Source organism: Takifugu flavidus, chromosome 6 (assembly GCF_003711565.1).
Source record: "Takifugu flavidus isolate HTHZ2018 chromosome 6, ASM371156v2, whole genome shotgun sequence".
Taxonomy (NCBI): domain Eukaryota; kingdom Metazoa; phylum Chordata; class Actinopteri; order Tetraodontiformes; family Tetraodontidae; genus Takifugu; species Takifugu flavidus.
In genome coordinates, this window is record NC_079525.1 from 10,370,161 (window position 1) to 10,390,320 (window position 20,160).

Genomic DNA, 20,160 nt, shown 5'->3' on the forward strand with positions numbered 1-20,160 from the left:
ATAAATATAGTCCTTTAATATTTCCTGCATTGTTATGTTACCAGATTCAAATGAGGACTTTATATTTATGGCCACACAGTAAAGAAATAGAATTCAAGCAAATAATAATAAAAAAAATTATATTTTGGCTTTCATTCTGTAGCTGAAGGCCACATTAATGAAGTCATAAGACAAGAGGTTTTTAAGACCAGACAAGGAAATATAAAATATAATCTGAGTAAACATTTGATGTGCTACCACATTACCATCATAGTGTAGTTTAGAGTCATGTGTTTGTTATGATTTACATTTGCAGAGAACAGGGTCAAGTTCAGAATGTGCTGTATTTTACACACATGTACACACACATGCAAACATGCACTCCATTTTCCAGTGTGGCCTAAATATAACATCCAAAGGCAGCATGTTCATCTTTCTACTTTCTCTGGTAACATTTTATTTTGAGCAGCAGATCACCTGTTCTGTCGTTTATCAGTGGTAAAGATTACAATCAGATCTTTCAATGAAAATAGATTTTACAACAATGTTCATATTTGTGGCAGTCCACTAGTTAGACTTAAATGCTAAAAAGACTTTAAAAAAGTGTCACTTCCTGGAGCTGTTGCTTTTTAAAGCTTTCAACACGGAGCAATGAGCTGCAGACCCATGTTCTTGTAAACAATGAGAAAATCAACAAGGACCCTGAATGTTTTCAAGCGCATCATTGAAAGTTCACACTGATTTTTGCAGACAGGAACGGGGAAAAGAAAAAATCAAAGGCGAACTTCATGGCTCTCATTGTGGCTCCTCTCCAGTCCCTCTCAATCTTCACATGTCGGCCCCCAGTCAGCAGAGAAGAAGAGCAGTCCACACAATTGATTGCATTTAGCTCAAATGCCGGAGCTCTGGCTCCCAGATGCCCCTCCAAATTGGTGCTGAACTCCACCACATTTCCAGGGTTCAGGTTCAACAAAACTTGTCTGAACTCATGACTGGCCATCAGGACGATGTCCATGGCTGGGTCATCCACAGCCCCGGCTTGAATTCTCCTCACTGTAACATCAAAGCGGTAACTGTCATAGCGCTTGATATGGCAGGCTTTTTTGGCCAAGGCTTTGATTTGGCACAACTCTTGCTCCTCTTGAATTTGAAGCAGCCCTTGCTGTGAAGCTGTAGCCGATGTAGTCCCATTTTCTGCCTGACCAGCAGTGACTGTGGTGTCGCATTTGGGATACCTCTCTCCGTATAAGCAGCGCAGCCACTCTCCCATGAACGATGGCAACATATTGATGACTGATCGTGCTCCGTTCTCTGTCTCTGCCACTCGTACTTGCCTAAAATGACCAGTCCAGGTGACCCTGTGTCCATGCAGGTGGCTACAGAAGATCTGTGTTTGGGCCATGCCTTTAGTTTTCCATGCAGGGGGCCCACATGCCTGGTTGTACTGATCCCAAGTCAATGTGGAATTGTACGCTTGCCCCTCTGCATGGTACACGTAGACTGAGGAGAACAGCATGACCATGGAGATGCAGAGCAGGATGACTTTGACCAGGCCGCGATGGGTCAGTGAATGGAAAACACTGAGAATTGACATGCTGAATCGTGTCCAGAGCCGCAGGGTGACCGGTATTGCACAAACAACCAGGGTAACGATCATCTTGGTGAGCTCCAGCTCAAGGAACCACTTTAAAAACTGGATGCACATCATGGTGGCCAGGCCAAAAGCAAGAGCAGGTAAGGCAAAGAGGAAGAGGAAATAGGCCACACAGGTGCGGATCAATCCCACAGCAGATGAATTTTGTAGGAGCACGACTGAGAACTCGCACCACATGAAGCACACAAGGTAAGGAACCAGAACGCAGTAAGTCCCTCTGAAACCACGCATTCGTGCCATGCTGGCAGGTAAAAACACACAGGGGAGGAATGTAAATTAAACATTTTCACTTTAAAGAAGAGCCTAATAGTGCTTTTAAAAATGTCATCATACCTGAAAATGAGATAGAAGAGGTAAATATATAGCAGGCAGGGTATACTGAGCTTCAGCTCCACTGACTCCCCTAGTGGCAATGTGGCAAAGGTGCGCCCCAAGAAACGAAGTGCCGTAAGGTTTGCTGGTAAAAACTGGGTCAGGCTGCAGAGGGATGATGCCACCTTTGTTGGAGAAAATAGAATAAAATAACACAGTTATGATCTGAGAAAATGTGACAACAAAATAGTCAACATTGTATAATTGGTGTTGCTAACAGTCATCACTCCCAGCTTTAATCAGTGGTAATTAGTAGTGATACAAATATTTTGATTGAAAACTGTACCCCGGTCTTGATTTAGTCAAAGCCAGAACTCACTCCCATGGGTGCAATCACAGCGGCACAAACTCTGACCCCAAATGAAAAGGTCACATGAAAATGATGTTGTTTCATCTTTGGACCCAGGAAAAATCCATGCGAACACATCTAGAATTCATGGGACTTCTTTTTTGCTTTTATCCAACAAGAAAGGTTGTAATGTTGCTGTAACCTCCTAAAATGGCCTTAATGTTGTTGTTACCTCTTGGTTACATAGTGTGTGTTTAATGATTTAGTTTAATCAAATGCCTGTGTTGAGTACTGCCTGACCTCTATGATGATTGCCCGGCGTGCATACGTTGTAGCTGTATGACTGAGGCTGTTGTAACTGACGGCAGTGAAGAATATGGCCACGGTGGAGAGTTCTGAACATGGGATCCATTGTTTATCAGCTACAGGGAAGGAGAAAATGACAAAGAAAACTGAAAGGATAAAATAAAGGTATGGTTCCAGATTGTTCCAGCCAAAGTTTGTCTCTGCTTGCTCCACATCAAGGCTAGGCTCGAAGCACGTCAGCAGAGATGTGAGGGCTTTGAAGTGCTCCCACGTCTTCCAGATTGAGGGGAGGAAAAGGAGGCAGAAAGATGTCAGTGTAGCCAATTTTCTGGCTATTTCTCTAAATGTGCGACAGTATTACTCTAATTGCTTTATATATCGGGACTGGAGTCACCTTGGTGCTTTGGAAGATCCGGAGGGTGCACATGATCATGGAGAAAATGGAGAGGTAGAAGACAAGCAACGGGATAACAAAGGCAAACAAGTCAATGGTCAGGTTGCTGATAATGAAGAAGAAAATAAGTGCGTTGACATGTTGTGTTGGGATGATTGTGCTCAGCCACTGGACTCCGGCTCGTGATGCCCAGTCGACTAAATGCTCCTTCAGTTCAACAATGACATTGAGTGGGTACTGGAGCATCTGAAGGAATAGATGAGGTCATCAGGATGGAAAACTAGCTAGAAACAAAGAATTTAGGAAGAGATTTACCCAAGAATGACAAATTCAGTTATGATCATAATTACCATTAACTTCATATCCATGGCCTTTTTAATGGCCCCAGTTTGCTCTGAATCCAGCATCAAATTGCTTCGGCCAAACCCCCAGGAACTTCTCTGGGTCTTCTTGTTTCCTGATGAGGCCAACTCAGCATTGATCTTTAGCGTAAACACACTGTAGTTTAAACATCCTTCACTATAACTAAACCAAGTCTCTTTTGGGTTGGCTCATTTAAATACCTGCCCGTCACTCCCCTGGGTGCTGTGGCTCACAGCCGGCACGATACCTTGTGCGTAGTTCTTAGTCATCTCAACAAAGTCATCCAGATCCATCGACTGCGTAGCTGGATCACATGAGCAGCAATCACACAGAGTAAGACACGATGCCTGTCTCGACATATATTTATAGCATCTTCGTCGGTTTGGATGCTTACACTCACTGTTGACCATACTCTCCAATACTTTCTGGGTCTGGACTGAGGTTGGGGTGGGAAAGTTCCTTGCAGTGCCACCTGCTGGTGAGAATTAGTCATACCTACGGGGTGAGGTGCAAACATTTCCTCAGAGGCCTACATGTAATGTGATATTTGTCGCTATGACAGCTGTAAATCCTAAAATCACAATCAGTATTGATGGTATATTTAACAGCAAATTAGCTTTGACATATCAACATGCTGTCAAAGATTATTATCCAAATTGCGTGTATGTGTGTGTGTTTGTGTGTGTGTGTGTGTGTGTGTGTGTGTGTGTGTGTGTGTGTGTGTGTGTGTGTGTGTGTGTGTGCACGTATGAGTGTGTGTGTGTGAACCCTACTCTGCAGTGCACTGACTTGGCTGACATTTTCAAGCATCTCAGCCACGGCCACTTTTTGCTTCTTCTCTGGGTTGAGTTTCCAGTACATCATCATGGCGGCTTTTCGCACGGCCAGCTCAAATTTGCTTTCTGCCGACAACCTGCGAACATCAGCTTCATTCTCTGGCGTGATTCCTGAACAAAAATAGACAGATATGACCAACAAACATGAACTCACCGACAGGGCGGAGCTTGCACCAATTCTAAAGCATCAACCTTTTTTCTGGATCCAGCAGCGTTGCAGTAGTCTCGCTGCACCTTTTCTGCCCTGTTTAGCTGCTTTAATCAGCCAGTCAACAGCCAGGCGATTGTTCAGCTCTTTGTCCTTCTCTTCAGCAAGAATAAGGTAGTGCTCACCCAGCTGAAGCAAAATAATTTTTTCCTTGGTTATTTTGTTACACTTCTTGCATCAGACGTAATTATGCATACCTGTACAATAACATGTTGAAATCATATTTGGAATATTATAATAAGACTAATGTCAACTTGAAGGCAAATAGGTCTCAGTAAACAATGAAACTTATTTTATTAATTGTGGTTTATAGTTGTGGCACAGATCAGTTAGCCAGAAAGTCAGCCAACATTATAGATATCAAAAATCACTACATATCCCAGAATTCCCTGTGCTTTAAGCTATAATTCTCCTTTATGGCTAATTACCGGGTACAGCATTGGTTGCTGACCATGGTGACGTATCAGGTTATCTTTTTTCTAATCTTAACCTTCTGGACCATCTCCTCTTAAGTTTATGCTTGCATTTATCTGGGGATGACTCCTCATCCCGGATATTTAGATTCACAAATCTACATTGCCAAAGGAGCCTTCCCATTCATGAGAGAAGGAATTTTAATTGCAGCTTGTAGTGTAGGGGGACACTCAGAAATCAATAAAACCCTGAACCTGTGTTTGAATTTATTTGTCTGGTATCACTGAGATATGATCTAAATAACTGACTCTTTTACCATACACACAATTCACTTATCAGATAAACAACCATTATATTAAGCAGCTATTCTATGCGCATTTAATTATTTTTTACAGGTCTAGAAAATCAATAGAGAAAAGATTATATGTGCACACATAGTGCGATGCATACTATAGCATCAGTTATTATTATTATTGTTGTTATTATTATTATTATTATTATTATTATTATTATTATTATTAGTGTGTGTTTGTGTGAGAGGCACACACACACACACACACACAGGATATTTCTGTGTAGCATATGAAAGCCTGGGATCATCTTCCCAACAGCCAGAAATAGAAACAAGTGCTGCCAGACTGAGTCAACCTACAGGACTGAAACTGTGTGGATGTATTTTCTCTCACCCGGGTCTGAGCAGGGGCATCACCAGCTTCGGCCTTCTCTTTCACCTGCTCCACAGTCAAGTCCTCCTCCGGTTCTTCATCTAGAGGACAAGGAGATGCCTCTGTCATGTATATGCCATGTTCATATTATCCATATCCATATCCATATGACATACAACAAATTCTTTCAGGCCTCAAAACATTGAGAACAACGTGAGAACAAGTAGAACTTAGTGGTGGAGCTGAGGTGCATTTTAAACACTTCAAGTGGGGTTTTCTGACTGTGGCCACACCCAGGAACCTCTATCAACCCTGGGACCAGCTCTGATGTCACTGGAGAAGCTGTTGATTGCTGAAAGTTTTATTACTCTTCATAACTGCCAAGTAGCCTAAAGGCAGAGGAGATCTTTTTATACTTTCTTCTTGGTGCAGCCATGATTTTGCACTTTCACAGCTCTAAAATGCAAAACTAAAAAACATACAGTAATAAGTAGAGTAGATAATGGATGAAATACATTGACTTGCATATTTTTTAGAAATTCTTTGTGTTATCGCTTGACTTCTGATATAAATCTGGACTACTTTAAAAAAAAAAGACAATAGACAGCAGTAGCTTTGAGCTGAGACATTAAACAAGCATGGAAACACGTTCGTAACTACAATGCAAGCTGGCTTGACGCAATACTAAACAAGCTGATCATCAAGTACTCGAGTACTAAAGTCAACAAACAAAAACTGCATTACAACTAGTTTTAGTCAAGGTTTATTTTGGTAAATGCACGAGACTGAGAATGTTGGCCATAAAGACAATTATTGATTACAGCTGAACCACAAAAGTTGTCGGTTTATATTCATGGAATTATCACTCACAAACTAATCAAAATCATAACAATTGGTGTGCTTAAATTGGAAAAACCTCACACACCCACACCCACACAGAGCTATATATACCCTATATGTGTGTGTATATATCTGTCTGTCTGTCTGTCTGTCTGTCTGTCTGTCTGTCTGTCTGCCTATCTATCTATCTATCTATCTATCTATCTATCTATCTATCTATCTATCTATCTATCTATCTATCTATCTATCTATGCATACATACATACATACATACATACATACATACATACATACATACATACATACATACATACATACATACATACATACATACATACATACATACATACACACACATATATACTCCGTAAACTCCGTAAAACAGAAAATTATGTGTTCTACTTTACTCTTAATGTGTTGTCTTCTCTGGACCAGATTCTTTTAGACACTTTATTTAATGGCTCTCTGATGTAACTTGAAAAGATATATCCTCTTGAGATCCAACAGTACATCTTTGTCCTCTCCAGAGGACAACAGTTTTAAAGCTGGACCTCTTATTTCACCCAAGACAACAATTTCATTCAGGTAAAAAAAATCTTTTTTTCTGGGTCTCAAGAGAATAAATATCCAACCAAGTGGAAAGTGGATGGAAGGAAGGAAGGAAGGAAGGAAGGAAGGAAGGAAGGAAGGAAGGAAGGAAGGAAGGAAGGAAGGATGGATGGATGAATGGATGAACGGATGGATGGATGATGGATGGATGGATGGATGGATGGACAGATGGATGGACAAGTCAAGCATTCACACTCATATTTCCACCACAAGGCTCCAGAGTTAAAAGAAATCTCACCCTCCTCTTCATCATTTGCATCTCTCTTCTGTGATTTTCGAAGCTTTTCCTGTAATATCACCAGCTTGGCCATGGAAGCAAAGCTGCGCTTCATTGGGGAGACAGTGGTAGCTGCAGAAGCCCTTGTGGAGTTTGAAGAGCAGGTTGAATCTGTTGCAGTATTGCAGGAGAACTTAGCTGCTGACTCTTTGGGAATTGATGAAATTTGATTGGGAGAAGATTGGTGAGAAGACTCTAATGGGGTTCTTTCTGAGGCCAGAGTGGAATCTTCTATTAAATCAGTTTCAAATATAGGATACGAGGATGGGAAGGGAGATCCCTCTGCAGGAGAATCAGATAGTCCGGAGCCATTGTGAGCAGAGTGCTGAGAAGAGGAGGAAGATACGTTTTGGAGATCTGTGGAGGATGAAGACTTTGTTGGCTTGGAGGTGTTATCAGAGACAAATGAAGGAGGGATCTGTATGGGGGAGGGCTGAGAAGGTCCGTCCTGGACAGGGCATGACCCCTGGGTGCTGTCATCAGCAGGAGTTGATGGGAAACCCTTTTCCATGGTGCGGGAGTAAAAGCGATGTGTACTTCACTTACTGTAAATATAGTAAATACATTTCAGAACAATTTATATCGCATTTCACAGTGAACTTCCCACTTCCTGTCAGACAGGCTCAAAATCTGCTCAGATTACACTTTATGTATGATGTTATCATGAAGAGATTTTAACAATGTACTAAATAGCATTAAAACCACGTGGTTTGACTTATTAATGTCCTGTGTATTCACTCTTAAGTACACAATTTTCACCTCCCTGACTGTTACTCGTACACCTTATTTGTACCAGACATAAATGTTGTAGAAGCTCTTGCGCCACTTATTTGCTCCAAATGGTCAGAAATGTTCCTTAACTTACCAGTTTGATGCTAGTTTCTCCTCAGTTGTGTCAAGTCAAGAGTTGCGTCTGTTGACCCTGCCAAGCCTCGTGGACTCCAGCTCCACGAAACCAGAAACGCACACACATTGGTACTACTCTCATGTTCTGCTTTGTGAGAGCAACAGCGTTATTTATGGCCAGCCCTCTTGAAATAGATGTGTCTCTAATAGGCAGACTTCACTGCTTATCAAACACCAAATGGCTCTAATTGGTTTAGAGTGGATTACCTGCCTTCTCGCAGTTCAGAGTCCCTTCTCATGTTCACCAGACTGTTCACTTCCTTTAACAGTTGACTTTATGATTGTGCTTGATGTCTGGTAATATGGAATTGATTTGAACAAATGTTGATTCTGTCAGAATCCAAATTAAATACCAGGATTTGTCATCCTGGCGTGGTTGATTCTCACTCACTATGTATGTTTTTTTAAGGTTTATTGAGCGAGCTACAGACGTCTTAGGTCAGTTGCCTTAATGGTGTCCCACAATGGACCATATCATGTCCTTTGACTGTTGTGGCTCTTTGGGGCGTTGTGTTCAGGGAGCTGTTCAACTAAGCCAGTACTGAAAAGTCAGCTTTCGCTCCACCCCACTATCCCTGTTCCCCGAGGATAGCCCATAATTGTCAAAAAAAGAAAAAAAAAACCTCTCCCTGTCAGCTCACATCAGCAGCCATCCTATTAGCACACAGGTCAGTGACTTTAATAATAAAAGGTAAAACGAGGTTGAGTTACCTGCAGGTTTTGCTCAGCACAGCAGCTTCTCTGATTTACAGTTCAGTGTGCAATGAAAGACCCCCAACCCCCCATGACAACAGCAGTTAACTCTGTCTCGCCCTCCAGATGTGGGTTAAAAGATGACACATGCTGGTTTAATCCGCTCATGTGCTCACCATCTACCCCCCACATCAAAGGAGAAATGATGTCATGATCAGTTAGATTTGAGATTTGCATTTGTCATTTCACACACTGGCATACACATTAAAATAATAAAATAATAATAAATATCTAAAATATACTTTAAATAATGTACTTTGATTTTTGCTTTAAATATTTCAGTTGCAGCAGTGATACGATTTTGGTGTGTGCCTGCGTGCGTGCGTGCGTGCGCGCGCGTGTGTTACTGAGAGCCGTTTTTCACTGGCGGGGTTGTCGGTGACCCCGTTAGACGCGCAACATTCCACCCTCGTCTCGTCCAGATTTCCCAGACTCGGAAGGAGGAAGCCATCATGTCTGACTGCAGAAGACAGTGGAACCGGGAGGATGAGCTGCCGGTCTATCTGGCCGGACCGATCAGCACCGGGCCGAAGCAGAGGAAGAGCTTTGGTATGTTCAGTTCCGTGGAAGGTGCGTTCGAAAGCAAAACCATAGATTTCGACAACTACACAGTGGGGAGGAAAGGGAGCCGCACCCCGAGGAGCGGCAGCCGGGAGAGGCTAGACATTTGTGACCCGCCGGAGAAGACGCCCGGCGATGCTCGGGAGGGGACCCTGAAGTCCCCCGGAGGCAGAGAAGACGGAGGGCCAGGTGTCCAAATCAGACGTTCAGCGGGGAAGGAGAGCCCAGATGGGAAGGTAGGATGAAAGAGTCAGATTTCTAACCTCTTTTACGCCTTTTAATATTTCTGCATGCATAAGCATCATCTAGACTTCGCATCTCATCCAATTGCATTATATGATGGTGAGTTGTGGACAATCAAAACTTGATGGGCCCATTTAAACACTCTACGTTTTTATTCCCACAAAGACCTGAATAAATAATACATTCCTGCTGCAGTGCAGGTTGCCCATGTTGCTTTACGTCAACGCAGCTGAGAAAAAAATGCCCCAAAAGGTTCATTTTAATTACTCAAGTGCACTATTTGTGTGCACTTGCATTTGTGTGCCAAGGATCATGTGTGAATATCCGGCGCGGTAAACACACAATAGTGTTTATTCAGACACTGCGAATCATAATCTACAGTTAGCAAGGTGAAGTAAATAAGTAATAAATGGATGGCTCTGAAATGGACGTACTGACTAAATGGGCCCCGTGGCGTTCAGGGACAGAAGATCCCGTTCGACAGGCGCGCACGCACAAGCTCGCATACGCGTCCTGACGCAGGCGGCGCACAGCGGCGGATTCGTCGCTCGGTACGGAAACGCGGCATTCATCGTTGGGAACAAAGGGCCGCCGATTGCATCGCAAGCCGCTGTAAGGGTTCACTGTCGGGGGCAGAAAGACGGAGCATGTCTGGGACCAGGGACCAGGAAAAGAACGGTATCCCCGAACTGACGGTGAGCGTTCCGGTCCTGCCAGAGACGGTGGCCGGAGAATCTCTTCAATATAGTCCGTAAATCCCTGCTGCCAATACCGGCAAGGAGGGGATTAAATTCTTAGCTAAGTGGCAGAGAACAGAAGATCCTTCACTTGCATGCTGCATTTGCTTGCTGGAAACATCAGAAATGTGAACTGAGAAACGTTGCGCTCAATCCTGCAATCTGTCAATCCATGAAAAAAAACATCTGAGCTAAATTTCACACTGCAGACGGAAAAAAGAGAGCATCCATCAGAAGTATTCGGTTTGACTGTCAACTTGCAGCACATCTGAACCATGGGTGATCACTGGTTACCATGGAGACAGTGCATCTTCCCATTACTGTTGCCAGGCAGGTACCATCCATACTGGTACAGGATGTAACACATTTCAAAGGTCATCATATTATTACATTTAGTGTAAAGAGATTATAATGAGAAGAAGCCATTTATATTATTTATTTCTGTCCACTCTCATAATCCAGTGTCTCCATATTAGTGTAAGGCTGTGGTTTATTTAAGTGATTGTGTAATATTAAAACTCAGTTTAGTCTTTTAGTCTCTCTCTCTCTCTTCTCTCTTTTATAGAGTGAAAAAGTGTTGATCAAAGGAGGACGGGTGGTCAACGACGACCAGTCTTTTTACGCTGATGTCTACATTGAGGATGGACTCATCAAGTGTGTCCTCATTCACTCTTGACCTCTTCCACATCACCCCTGAAAACCCAGATACAACCACTGCCATCACGTTGGCCATCATTTCTCTGTTTCTACCTCGGCAGGCAGGTGGGGGAGGACTTGGCTCTGCCCGGCGATGTCAAGGTGATCGAGGCTAATGGCCGCATGGTGATGCCAGGGGGGATTGATGTCAACACCTGCCTGATGAAGCCCTACCTCGGCACCAGACCTGTGGATGATTTTTGTCAGGGCACCAAGGCTGCAATCACAGGAGGCACCACCATGATCAGTGAGTCCTGCTGCCCCACTGCAAACTCACTGGGTTTCTATGTATACAAATATACACAAAAAGATCTCAATGTATGTTGCACAGACGTTGCTGTAGAACAATGTGAGTGTGGAATTAAACAAGTTTGTGTGTACGGTTTGTGAACATATAGTCAGACAGTGTTTGTGTACATTATATGTCTGTACAGCACATCCATCCATTTATTCATCTGCTTCTCTGTCTGTCTATCCATCTGCCGGTCTGCCCATCCATCTGTCTATCTAGCATGCATCTTTTCATCTATACTTCTGATTTCTTCCACCCATCAGTCGACCATGTGACCCCACAACCTGGCGAGAGTCTGCTAGAGGCCTTTGAATGCTGGCAGGAGGCTGCAGATAAGAAGGCGTGCTGCGATTACTCCCTGCACGTGGACATCCCCCAGTGGAATGAAGCCGTTAAAGACGAGCTGGAGCTGCTGGTGCATGAAAAAGGTATGTCCCTATTTCATCCAGCACAGTTCCTGTTTCAGACTTGTGCTCAGCTCAATGTTGGAACAGTTTCACATGAACAATGGGGACAGATTTAGAAACAACTTGGCCCACAATTGAATCCTCTTATATGGAACTCAGGGTAGAAATCTGTTGTACTCATTACAATGCTGTCATGGTGGCGCTGTAGACACTTCACATGTAATCTGTTCTAAGTAAGGAGAAAAGACTTTACTATTGGGAGAGCTGTAACAAAGGGCGTACAATAAGCAGAGGCAGCTGCCTGCCTGCCCGAATTCTGTCAAAAGTAAATGTTACAATGGTACTTCTCTTTTACCATGCCTTTTTGGAAATGCCCCCACCCTCACTCCCCCCACCCGCCCCTCTGGGTAAACTTTGATCTTCTTGATTCGCTTTTGAATCTTCCCCAGTAATCATGTATGATGTTGTAGGTATCAACTCCTTCCAAGTGTACATGGCCTACAAGGATGTGTACCAGTTGTCAGACTCAGAGGTAGGTTTCCCAAACAAAGATTATTTTACTCAACCCTGTGTGTTTAGGTTGAAATCTGGAGAGTTTAATAATCCCATTTGTGTTTTGGGACTCCCTTAGCTCTATGAGGCCTTCTCCTTCTTGAAACAGCTTGGCGCTGTGGTCTTAGTTCATGCTGAAAATGGGGACCTGATCGCTCAGGTAAGTGTCGCTTAACACATATTTTCCTTCGCCGTCATCAACAGCCAGTAAAATTAACACACTGTTAAATTTCCTGCTGTGAAATAATACTAGAAACTCTCATCATCCAAACATTATACATGAGCTGTTTTCAGTGAGTGACTCAGGGTCTATTTTGGTTTTGTGGGTTTTTTGTAAGCCGACTTGGGCACGGCCTGTCTTTATACTAATGGTGATGACGTAACAGGGCTGTGGGCAGCAGTGGTGAGATGCTGGTTGTTATTTAAATGTCAGATATGGTAAAACCAATGATGATTGATGGGAGGATGATGCTAATGATTGATGAATGACAACAAAATGTGTGTTCCATTAACCACAGTTACCACAAATTAAGGATGAAATCAGTGGTGGGTGACGCAACAATAGCCACTACATAGCAACAAGGTTATGTTGTAATTGATTGTAATTGATTCATCAATTTCTTTCATAGTATGACAGGCCATAGAGTTATTATTGTCCACTCTCAGACTCAGGTGAGGGTACCGAAGCAGCATTCTGGTGGTTAAAATATGACATGAGAGTTCCTCAATGTAAAGTCGACAGTCACTGTTTGGGTTTTAAGATAATTCTGTTCATTTGTTTAGGAGCAGAAGAAAATCCTCGGAATGGGAATAACTGGACCGGAAGGCCATCCACTAAGTCGTCCCGAAGAGGTAATAACACGTTGATGCGTCTCACTGTTTCTCTTGGTCTGTCCCTTTAACGTTCCTCTTACGTACCGCATCGCAGCTGGAGGCTGAAGCAGTATTCCGCGCCATCACTCTGGGTAGCCGTGTTAACTGTCCTGTCTACATCACCAAGGTGATGAGCAAGAGTGCAGCTGACACGATCACGCAGGCCCGTAGGAAGGGTCAGACTCTCTCTTCCTCTATGTTGTTTTGTTTCCCAGTGTTTCTCAGCCACACTCAAACAGCATATTTCATTTTCTGTCTTCTGTATCCTTCTGGACAGGATCTGTTGTATTCGGGGAGCCGATCACAGCCAGCCTAGCCACAGATGGTTCTCACTATTTTAGCAAGAACTGGGCCAAAGCAGCTGCTTACGTGACATCTCCACCTTTGAGCCCCGACCCTACAACCCCGGACCATCTACACACGCTTCTGGCTTGGTATCTACTGAAACTTTTCTGTGACTCACACACATTAAGTCAACTAATCCTCCTTTAATTGGAAGGTCACATAAATGTTGCAGTATATGATGATGATGATTCTAAGATAAGCCTTTAGCTAAAGTATATTTCCTGGAATACTGGAGCATGTAATTACTTTGAATTAATTCAGAGCGTGTGCCTAATTTGCTGTAACCTCTGCAGAAAGTGAAATGCAAATTAGCCATAGGACACTCTGAAGATGCACCTACACTAATCTAACTCTGTTTGTGCTTAGATATCAGTTTAGTATTCATATCACGGCAAAGTGTAATGCACAATGTCAGACCTGCATCAGTGAGAGGGCCCAGCCAGATGGAGAGGAAATTAAGGTGAAAATCAGTGCCCATTATCAGTATTTCCTGGTTGGCTTAAACATTTAATTGAAAAATATCAAGCCCACGTTAGCAGCCACTTTAAACATACAATATATACTATGTATAAATAGATATCAACACACACACACACACACACACACACACACACACACACACACACACACAATGCACGGAGTATCCTGCTGTACAATTTTGACTGCCCTCAATTCCGTAAATAGCACAGCAACCAGCAACTAGAATTATTCATCATCTGTTGCCTTGGCTACCAGGAGCCTCCACTTCCTCCTTTATTTCATGCCTCCTCCCCTCTTCTTCTGAGACTTTCTGGGTGGGTCCTTGCTGTCATGCCAGTGGTGTCATCATACTGCTGTTTTGCCTGAGCTCCTGCTGAAGTGACAGGATCTAATTTTAGTTCAAGAGGTGCAAAGAAAAACACGTTTGCCTGACATTCCAGTAATCAGGCAGTTATTGTGCGAAAAGCAGCCTCTTATGTTCGTTCAGATCGAAAAGATAATTGATTGCATTTTGGTGATGCAGGTCTTTGATCAACACAGTTCAGGCTTATGGAATGTTATTTTAGTTTTTTTCCACAATCCTGGCAAGGTCATTATTTAACATTTCATTATTCTGCCCCAGAGCTCACTGAAGACACCTAGTGGTGAACAGAAGTACATACCAAATTAAAAGCTGACTATTTATTCAACAGTTGGCACTGAGACCTGCACCTTTAGGGCCACACTGATGAGTTCATATATATTTGCACAGCGGGGACCTCCAGGTGGTGGGCAGCGCTCACTGTGCATACAACACTTCCCAGAAAGCAATTGGCAAAGATGACTTCACCCTGATCCCAGAGGGGACCAATGGGGTTGAAGAGAGGATGGGATTCGTCTGGGACAAAGCTGTGGTGAGCATTAATATAGCGCCTGTATCTGTGAAAGGTTCGTACATTCTAAATGCTCAAGATTCTGTCTGTCAGGCCATGGGGAAGATGGACGAAAACCAGTTTGTTGCTGTCACTTCGACCAATGCAGCGAAAATCTTCAACCTTTATCCACGCAAAGGCCGGATTGCCGTGGGCTCTGATGCCGACGTGGTCATCTGGGACCCCGACAGCGTGAAGACCATCACTGCCAGAACTCAGCAGTCGGTGAGATGACGAGAGAAAAAAAGAAGAGAAAATGGCAGGAAATTAGGGGAAAGGCTGTCTGCTGTGTTCAGGGCATGAACACTATTACATATGACGGGATTTTGTGAATAATTAAAAAAAAAGAACAAGTCAGAGACAACAATATCATTTTATCAGACTTTTTAAATAAAACCTTTTTAATGCCTCAAGCAAAATTTCCTTCAATCCCTTTCCATCATTTAAAAAATCTCATTGATGCAAATTAAAGGTTAACGTCTCAAGGGCGTCTGAACCAAAATAATGAAACATAAATATGCATTTTTTTGTCATTTACATGGCAAAACAATCTTTGAAATGATAACACCTTTTGAGTGCAGTGCAGTGAAAGATAGAAGGCTTTGGTTGATGTATTCAATCTGCTCTGCTCCTTCTGACTCTAATCCAGATTGGTGCCAGCTTTCGGGTATAATCCTCTTCGCCCCTCACCCATTCTGTGCTACTATCTCTCCCTCCATCCCTTCCTATTCAACTGTCACCCCGAATGTTACACTTATCCCCCCCCCCCCCCCCCCATCCCTCCAACTACTTCTCTGGGATTTCAGATACAATGTCTGCTGAAATTACAAAGCGGGTCGCAATCATGAATGTCAGCGAGAACAAAGGGATTTCCTTTGTTCTTTGAACCTCATTCCCATTTTCTTTTTCATGTCTTCTCTCTCCTCTACATGCAGGCTTCAGATTACAACATCTTTGAGGGTCTGGAGTGTCGCGGGGGTCCCGCGCTGGTGTTGAGTCAAGGTCGAGTAGTTTATGAAGAGGGAAATCTGCAGGTTCAGCAGGGCACCGGACGATTTATTCCCCGCAAACAATTCCCAGACTACGCTTATCAGCGTGTTAAATGCAGGAACCAGGTACGGAACACACATCTGTTAGCGCTGCAGTACTCTCCTTTAAGATTTTCTGCTATATTGTCTGTATATTTTGTAAATCTATGTATTAAAATATATATATTTTTTGTATTTCGGACCGTATTTGAGGCCGTTGTGCTGAGAAACACAGTGTTTCCATTTAGCATCAGGTGCCCGGTCAAGTATGTGACTGATTACACCATCATGTTTCCTCCATCTCAGGAAGTGCTCATTCAGGCAATGGAAACACTCTTGAGCCACGGTTCATGATGGTAGCTCTGCACAGAAAATCACATCTTCACTCTACTCTGCCAATCATAGTGGACAAAAACCAGCAGTAAAATGCCATTAGTCCATTTTCTATCCTCTTGACATACTCCACTGGCTTCCCAGCTAGAGTGGGGTGGCTCTTCTCAAGATGTGGTTTTAGTTTTGAGGGCTTCGTGGCTTCTTTTGTAAGTGTCAACCCACACTCCACACGCTGGGTTTTCAGGCTCGAGTCTTTTTAAAGAAATGCTGCGTCTCTATGTGTTTTCTTTCCAGGTAAGGGTCAATCAAGGTGTGATGCGTGGGATGTATGATGGCCCTGTGTATGACATGGTCCCAACTCCCAAATACATCACTCCTGCACCATCAGCCAAAACGTCCCCCACTTCACACCAACCACCACCAATACGCAACCTCCACCAGTCCAACTTTAGCCTGTCAGGTATCTATCTATCTATCTATCTATCTATCTATCTATCTATCTATCTATCTATCTATCTATCTATCTATCTATCTATCTATCTATCTATCTATCTATCTATCTATCTATCTATCTCTGTCTGTCTGTCTGTCTGTCTGTCTGTCTGTCTGTCTGTCTGTCTGTCTGTCTGTCTGTCTGTCTGTCTGTCTCATTTACCTTAATAGATTATTGTAATTATGTCTCCAGGGGCACAAATTGATGACAACATTCCTCGTCGGTCTGGCCACCGCATTGTAGCGCCCCCTGGCGGTCGCTCCAACATCACCAGCCTTGGTTGAACTCTGAGTACGTGTGTACGTGTGTGTCTGCGTGTGTACAGGAAGTGTGAGCACACTGGCATGAATGCATTTCTTTTTTCAGGACCGTCTTTTTCACTTTGGTGGTTTTTGTTCTTCTTGAGGTAAAAGAAAAGCACATCAATACTTCCACTAAACAGACATAGAACCACCGTCAGTCAGGAACTCACAAACATTTGGGGCACAGACACGTATGTGCACTCACCCGTGCTCACGCAGACACACATGTCTGATGTAAACCCCCTTCCAAAAACTAAAAGCTGTCCCCTGTGTCATGTCTTAATGTTATCCCCTCTCCCATGAGCATGACTTTACCCTGATTCCTTCTGTCACCTGTGCTGTGTGGGTCTGCTTAGACACGGTGCTCCTTCTATTAATACCCGTCTGGTGTTCGGCAATAGAAATGACAGATTTCTCCAGCATCTTGGCAATAATTATGTCAATGTGTCCTAAAGGTGGGTTATGCAGGACTGAATGGAAAAACCCCACGATATCAACTTGGTGGATGTTGACAAGCCTTGAGCTTGTGTCAGTAGTAGCTTTTGTTGCTGTTGTAACTTCAGCTAATCAAGTCTTTTCACTACTGAATCAGTCTTTGGAACGTTTCAGCACTGAGCCTGCATGGATTGTTTGTGGGGGGCTAGGATGAATTGGAAGTTCTAAAATCCTGCACAGCCCAGCTTTAAGTATATCATTTCTGGGTCAATATCACCAGAAGGCGCATTTGCTATGTCCCATCACAAATGCTCAGTCATCATCAGTATATTCCAAATTAATGAGATTCAAATATTCCCACACATGTCACTTTAATATTAAGCCAGCAAAATGTTTTTTTCTTGATTTTAGACCATTTCCCGGATTGGGTGTATGTGATTTTGGCACGTCCTGGATCCCCACTGTGGCTATTTTAATTAAAAAGTGGGTGTAAAAGTAACTTCATTGCAACATCTTTGAAGGTAGCTGTTAAAATTGTCTGATCTACTGAAAAAAATGGTAGAAAATTCACAAAGGCTCTGTATGGTGATTTTGACCCTTATACATATTGCATGTAAAATCTTTAGATATTGCACAACTTGTGGTTTATTGTTATGGTGGCTGAATCCTTTCAACAGTTTTAAAGCACACTTGTATTAAACAGCACAATCGTGTTCCTGGAGTGGTTCAGTGTAAGCTTTATTGACGCCGACTGTGGCGACAGCCACGCTTCCATTCATTTGAACATTACTGCTGAAACTCGCATTAAAGCATTTGCACTCGACCCCCACACTCAGATGTGTGTGCAAACATTTCAGTTCCCACTAACTGCATACAAGCACATCGTTCTGCCTACCAGAATGTCACAAACCTGTGAGACAAGTGATGGTTTTCTGATTAATTAGATCCTTATTGTTTTGTTGAGCTCTATTTTCTTCAGCTCTCAACATTTTGCTAACAAGTTTTTAAATGCTTTTTAATATGTCCTTATTTCTTTGAACCTGGGTGTTTTCTTGGTAAAAATTTAAATAGCTTTGTTTCTTTGTCACTCAGTTTTGTTGCTGTTTGTCTTCAATGGAACCACAAATGGTGAATAAAGACTTGACTGTTGCTCAAACAAAAACGTGCCCTGGGTTTCTCCCCCCCTCCCCAAGCATTGTTTAAGCATCATTCATTTTAGACAGTTAAGAAACTTAACCCACACATTCTGAGAGAAATTTAAACAGGTTTTTAATCTACTTTTCATGTCCAGCTTGGGACGATTAGCAAGTGGACTCCAGCAACCCAACTGGCCCTGGTGGCCCTGATTAGTAATGAGGGTTAATCAGTTAAAAGAAAGTGAATGGATGGATGAATGGATGGATGGATGGATGGATGGATGAATGAATGAACAGATGAATGGATGGATGGATGGATGGATGGATGGATGGATGATGGATGGATGGATGGATGGGTGGGTGGATGGATGAATGAGTGGGTGGATGGATGGATGGATGGATGAACGAATGAATGAACAAATGAATGGATGGATGGATGGGTGGGTGGATGGATGAATGAGTGGGTGGATGGATTAATGCAGAGTACTCAAAAAACTGAACATTTGTGTGTGACAAGTTAATTATTTTAACACTTGGTTGTAGTAAGACTGGGATGCCATAACTTCACCACGCCGGTACCATCAACAGGGGACCAGGAGCACACCGAGGATCAGACGGAGCCATACACAAGCCCACCCCACCTCACTTACTGACTTACATATACCTGGAGACACACACACACACACACACACACACACACACACACACACACACACACACACACACACACACACACGGAAAAGGGAGTGAGCACGGGTGATTTTCTGCCCTGCTAACACACACTATTGGGATGCAAAGTGAATACATTAAGCTTAAATGCAAACGACATCAGGTAATAAACGTGATAAATAATAGAAGTTTGCAACCACAGAAACGAATGCTGTGACGACCTAAAAGCTCTGTGGTGTTAAATCAAATCAAACCCATTTCCTAAATACACTTCTGGTAAAATGTATTATTATCAATCATAAAAGTGCATTGTGGGCACATGAATAAACAGCACGGCGGTGATTTCAGCAGGACCATTAAATTGGCTGTTTTAATGGTTGAACAAGGCGATCATTTAGCCTGGGATTTTATGTTTACTCTCATTACTAAACGCTCATAAACTTAAACACAATCATGCTCTTTTGCACCGTGATCATTTATACGTGTTTATTTTATTTCCAGAGGCGACTTAATGCACAAGTTCACATCAACATACAGATGACAACACACCAGCAATAAACCCTCAACAGCTAACAGAATTTAATGTTCATGTCATTTTTATTGATGTATGTGGAGTTTTAGACCATGACCTGTAAACCATCCCCAAATTTTTAAAGTCATTAAAGCTCAGCTCAGCCTCAGGAGTGAGATTGGGTCATTAAAAAATTTCAGGACTCCTGCGGCAGATTTTGCATGTCTTTTTAAAATTGCTACTGAAGATGTTGACGTTTCATGGCAGATTCATAAAACAATTATCATTTAT

General features: G+C 42.9%; 2 protein-coding genes across 4 annotated transcripts; one reads left to right on the forward strand and one right to left on the reverse strand.

Annotated features, from left to right (window-relative positions):
* wfs1a (Wolfram syndrome 1a (wolframin)) lies at positions 1-9,099 on the reverse strand. 2 transcript variants are annotated; one of them, XM_057036324.1, is made up of 12 exons: positions 8,072-9,099; positions 7,168-7,751; positions 5,502-5,581; positions 4,386-4,530; positions 4,131-4,304; positions 3,752-3,829; positions 3,558-3,661; positions 3,345-3,476; positions 2,995-3,240; positions 2,595-2,873; positions 1,967-2,130; positions 1-1,874 (listed from the first exon to the last, which is right to left on the reverse strand). In XM_057036324.1, exons 2-12 carry the CDS (start codon positions 7,715-7,717, stop codon positions 701-703), a joined length of 3,126 nt encoding a protein of 1,041 aa, XP_056892304.1. In that variant the 5' UTR covers positions 7,718-7,751; positions 8,072-9,099; the 3' UTR covers positions 1-700. The 2 variants fall into 2 exon arrangements, with proteins under 2 accessions (XP_056892304.1, XP_056892303.1); XM_057036323.1 differs by having other exon boundaries at positions 3,752-3,832.
* A 106-nt stretch (positions 9,100-9,205) lies between these two features.
* On the forward strand, positions 9,206-18,274 carry crmp1 (collapsin response mediator protein 1). 2 transcript variants are annotated; one of them, XM_057036325.1, is made up of 14 exons: positions 9,206-9,662; positions 10,972-11,060; positions 11,165-11,349; positions 11,658-11,822; positions 12,272-12,333; positions 12,433-12,513; positions 13,137-13,205; positions 13,282-13,402; positions 13,504-13,660; positions 14,803-14,944; positions 15,017-15,187; positions 15,898-16,077; positions 16,618-16,783; positions 17,009-18,274. In XM_057036325.1, the coding sequence occupies exons 1-14, from the start codon at positions 9,318-9,320 to the stop codon at positions 17,098-17,100; spliced, it is 2,025 nt and encodes a 674-aa protein (XP_056892305.1). In that variant the 5' UTR covers positions 9,206-9,317; the 3' UTR covers positions 17,101-18,274. The 2 variants fall into 2 exon arrangements, with proteins under 2 accessions (XP_056892305.1, XP_056892306.1); XM_057036326.1 differs by lacking the exon at positions 9,206-9,662 and adding an exon at positions 10,180-10,364.
* The last annotated feature ends 1,886 nt before the right edge of the window (positions 18,275-20,160 follow it).

Bases quoted from the DNA above. Each gene is read 5' to 3' on its own strand.
- crmp1 (XM_057036325.1), top strand. From the start codon at position 9,318: ATGTCTGACTGCAGAAGACAGTGGAACCGGGAGGATGAGCTGCCGGTC. The intron at 11,061-11,164 runs GTGTGTCCTCAT...CTACCTCGGCAG, and splicing joins ATTGAGGATGGACTCATCAA to GCAGGTGGGGGAGGACTTGG. The intron at 15,188-15,897 runs GTGAGATGACGA...CTCTACATGCAG, and splicing joins CTGCCAGAACTCAGCAGTCG to GCTTCAGATTACAACATCTT.
- wfs1a (XM_057036323.1), bottom strand. From the start codon at position 7,717: ATGGAAAAGGGTTTCCCATCAACTCCTGCTGATGACAGCACCCAGGGG. The intron at 4,531-5,501 runs GTGAGAGAAAAT...ATTTTGCTTCAG, and splicing joins ATGCCCCTGCTCAGACCCGG to CTGGGTGAGCACTACCTTAT. The intron at 2,874-2,994 runs GTGACTCCAGTC...TCAATCTGGAAG, and splicing joins GGATCTTCCAAAGCACCAAG to ACGTGGGAGCACTTCAAAGC.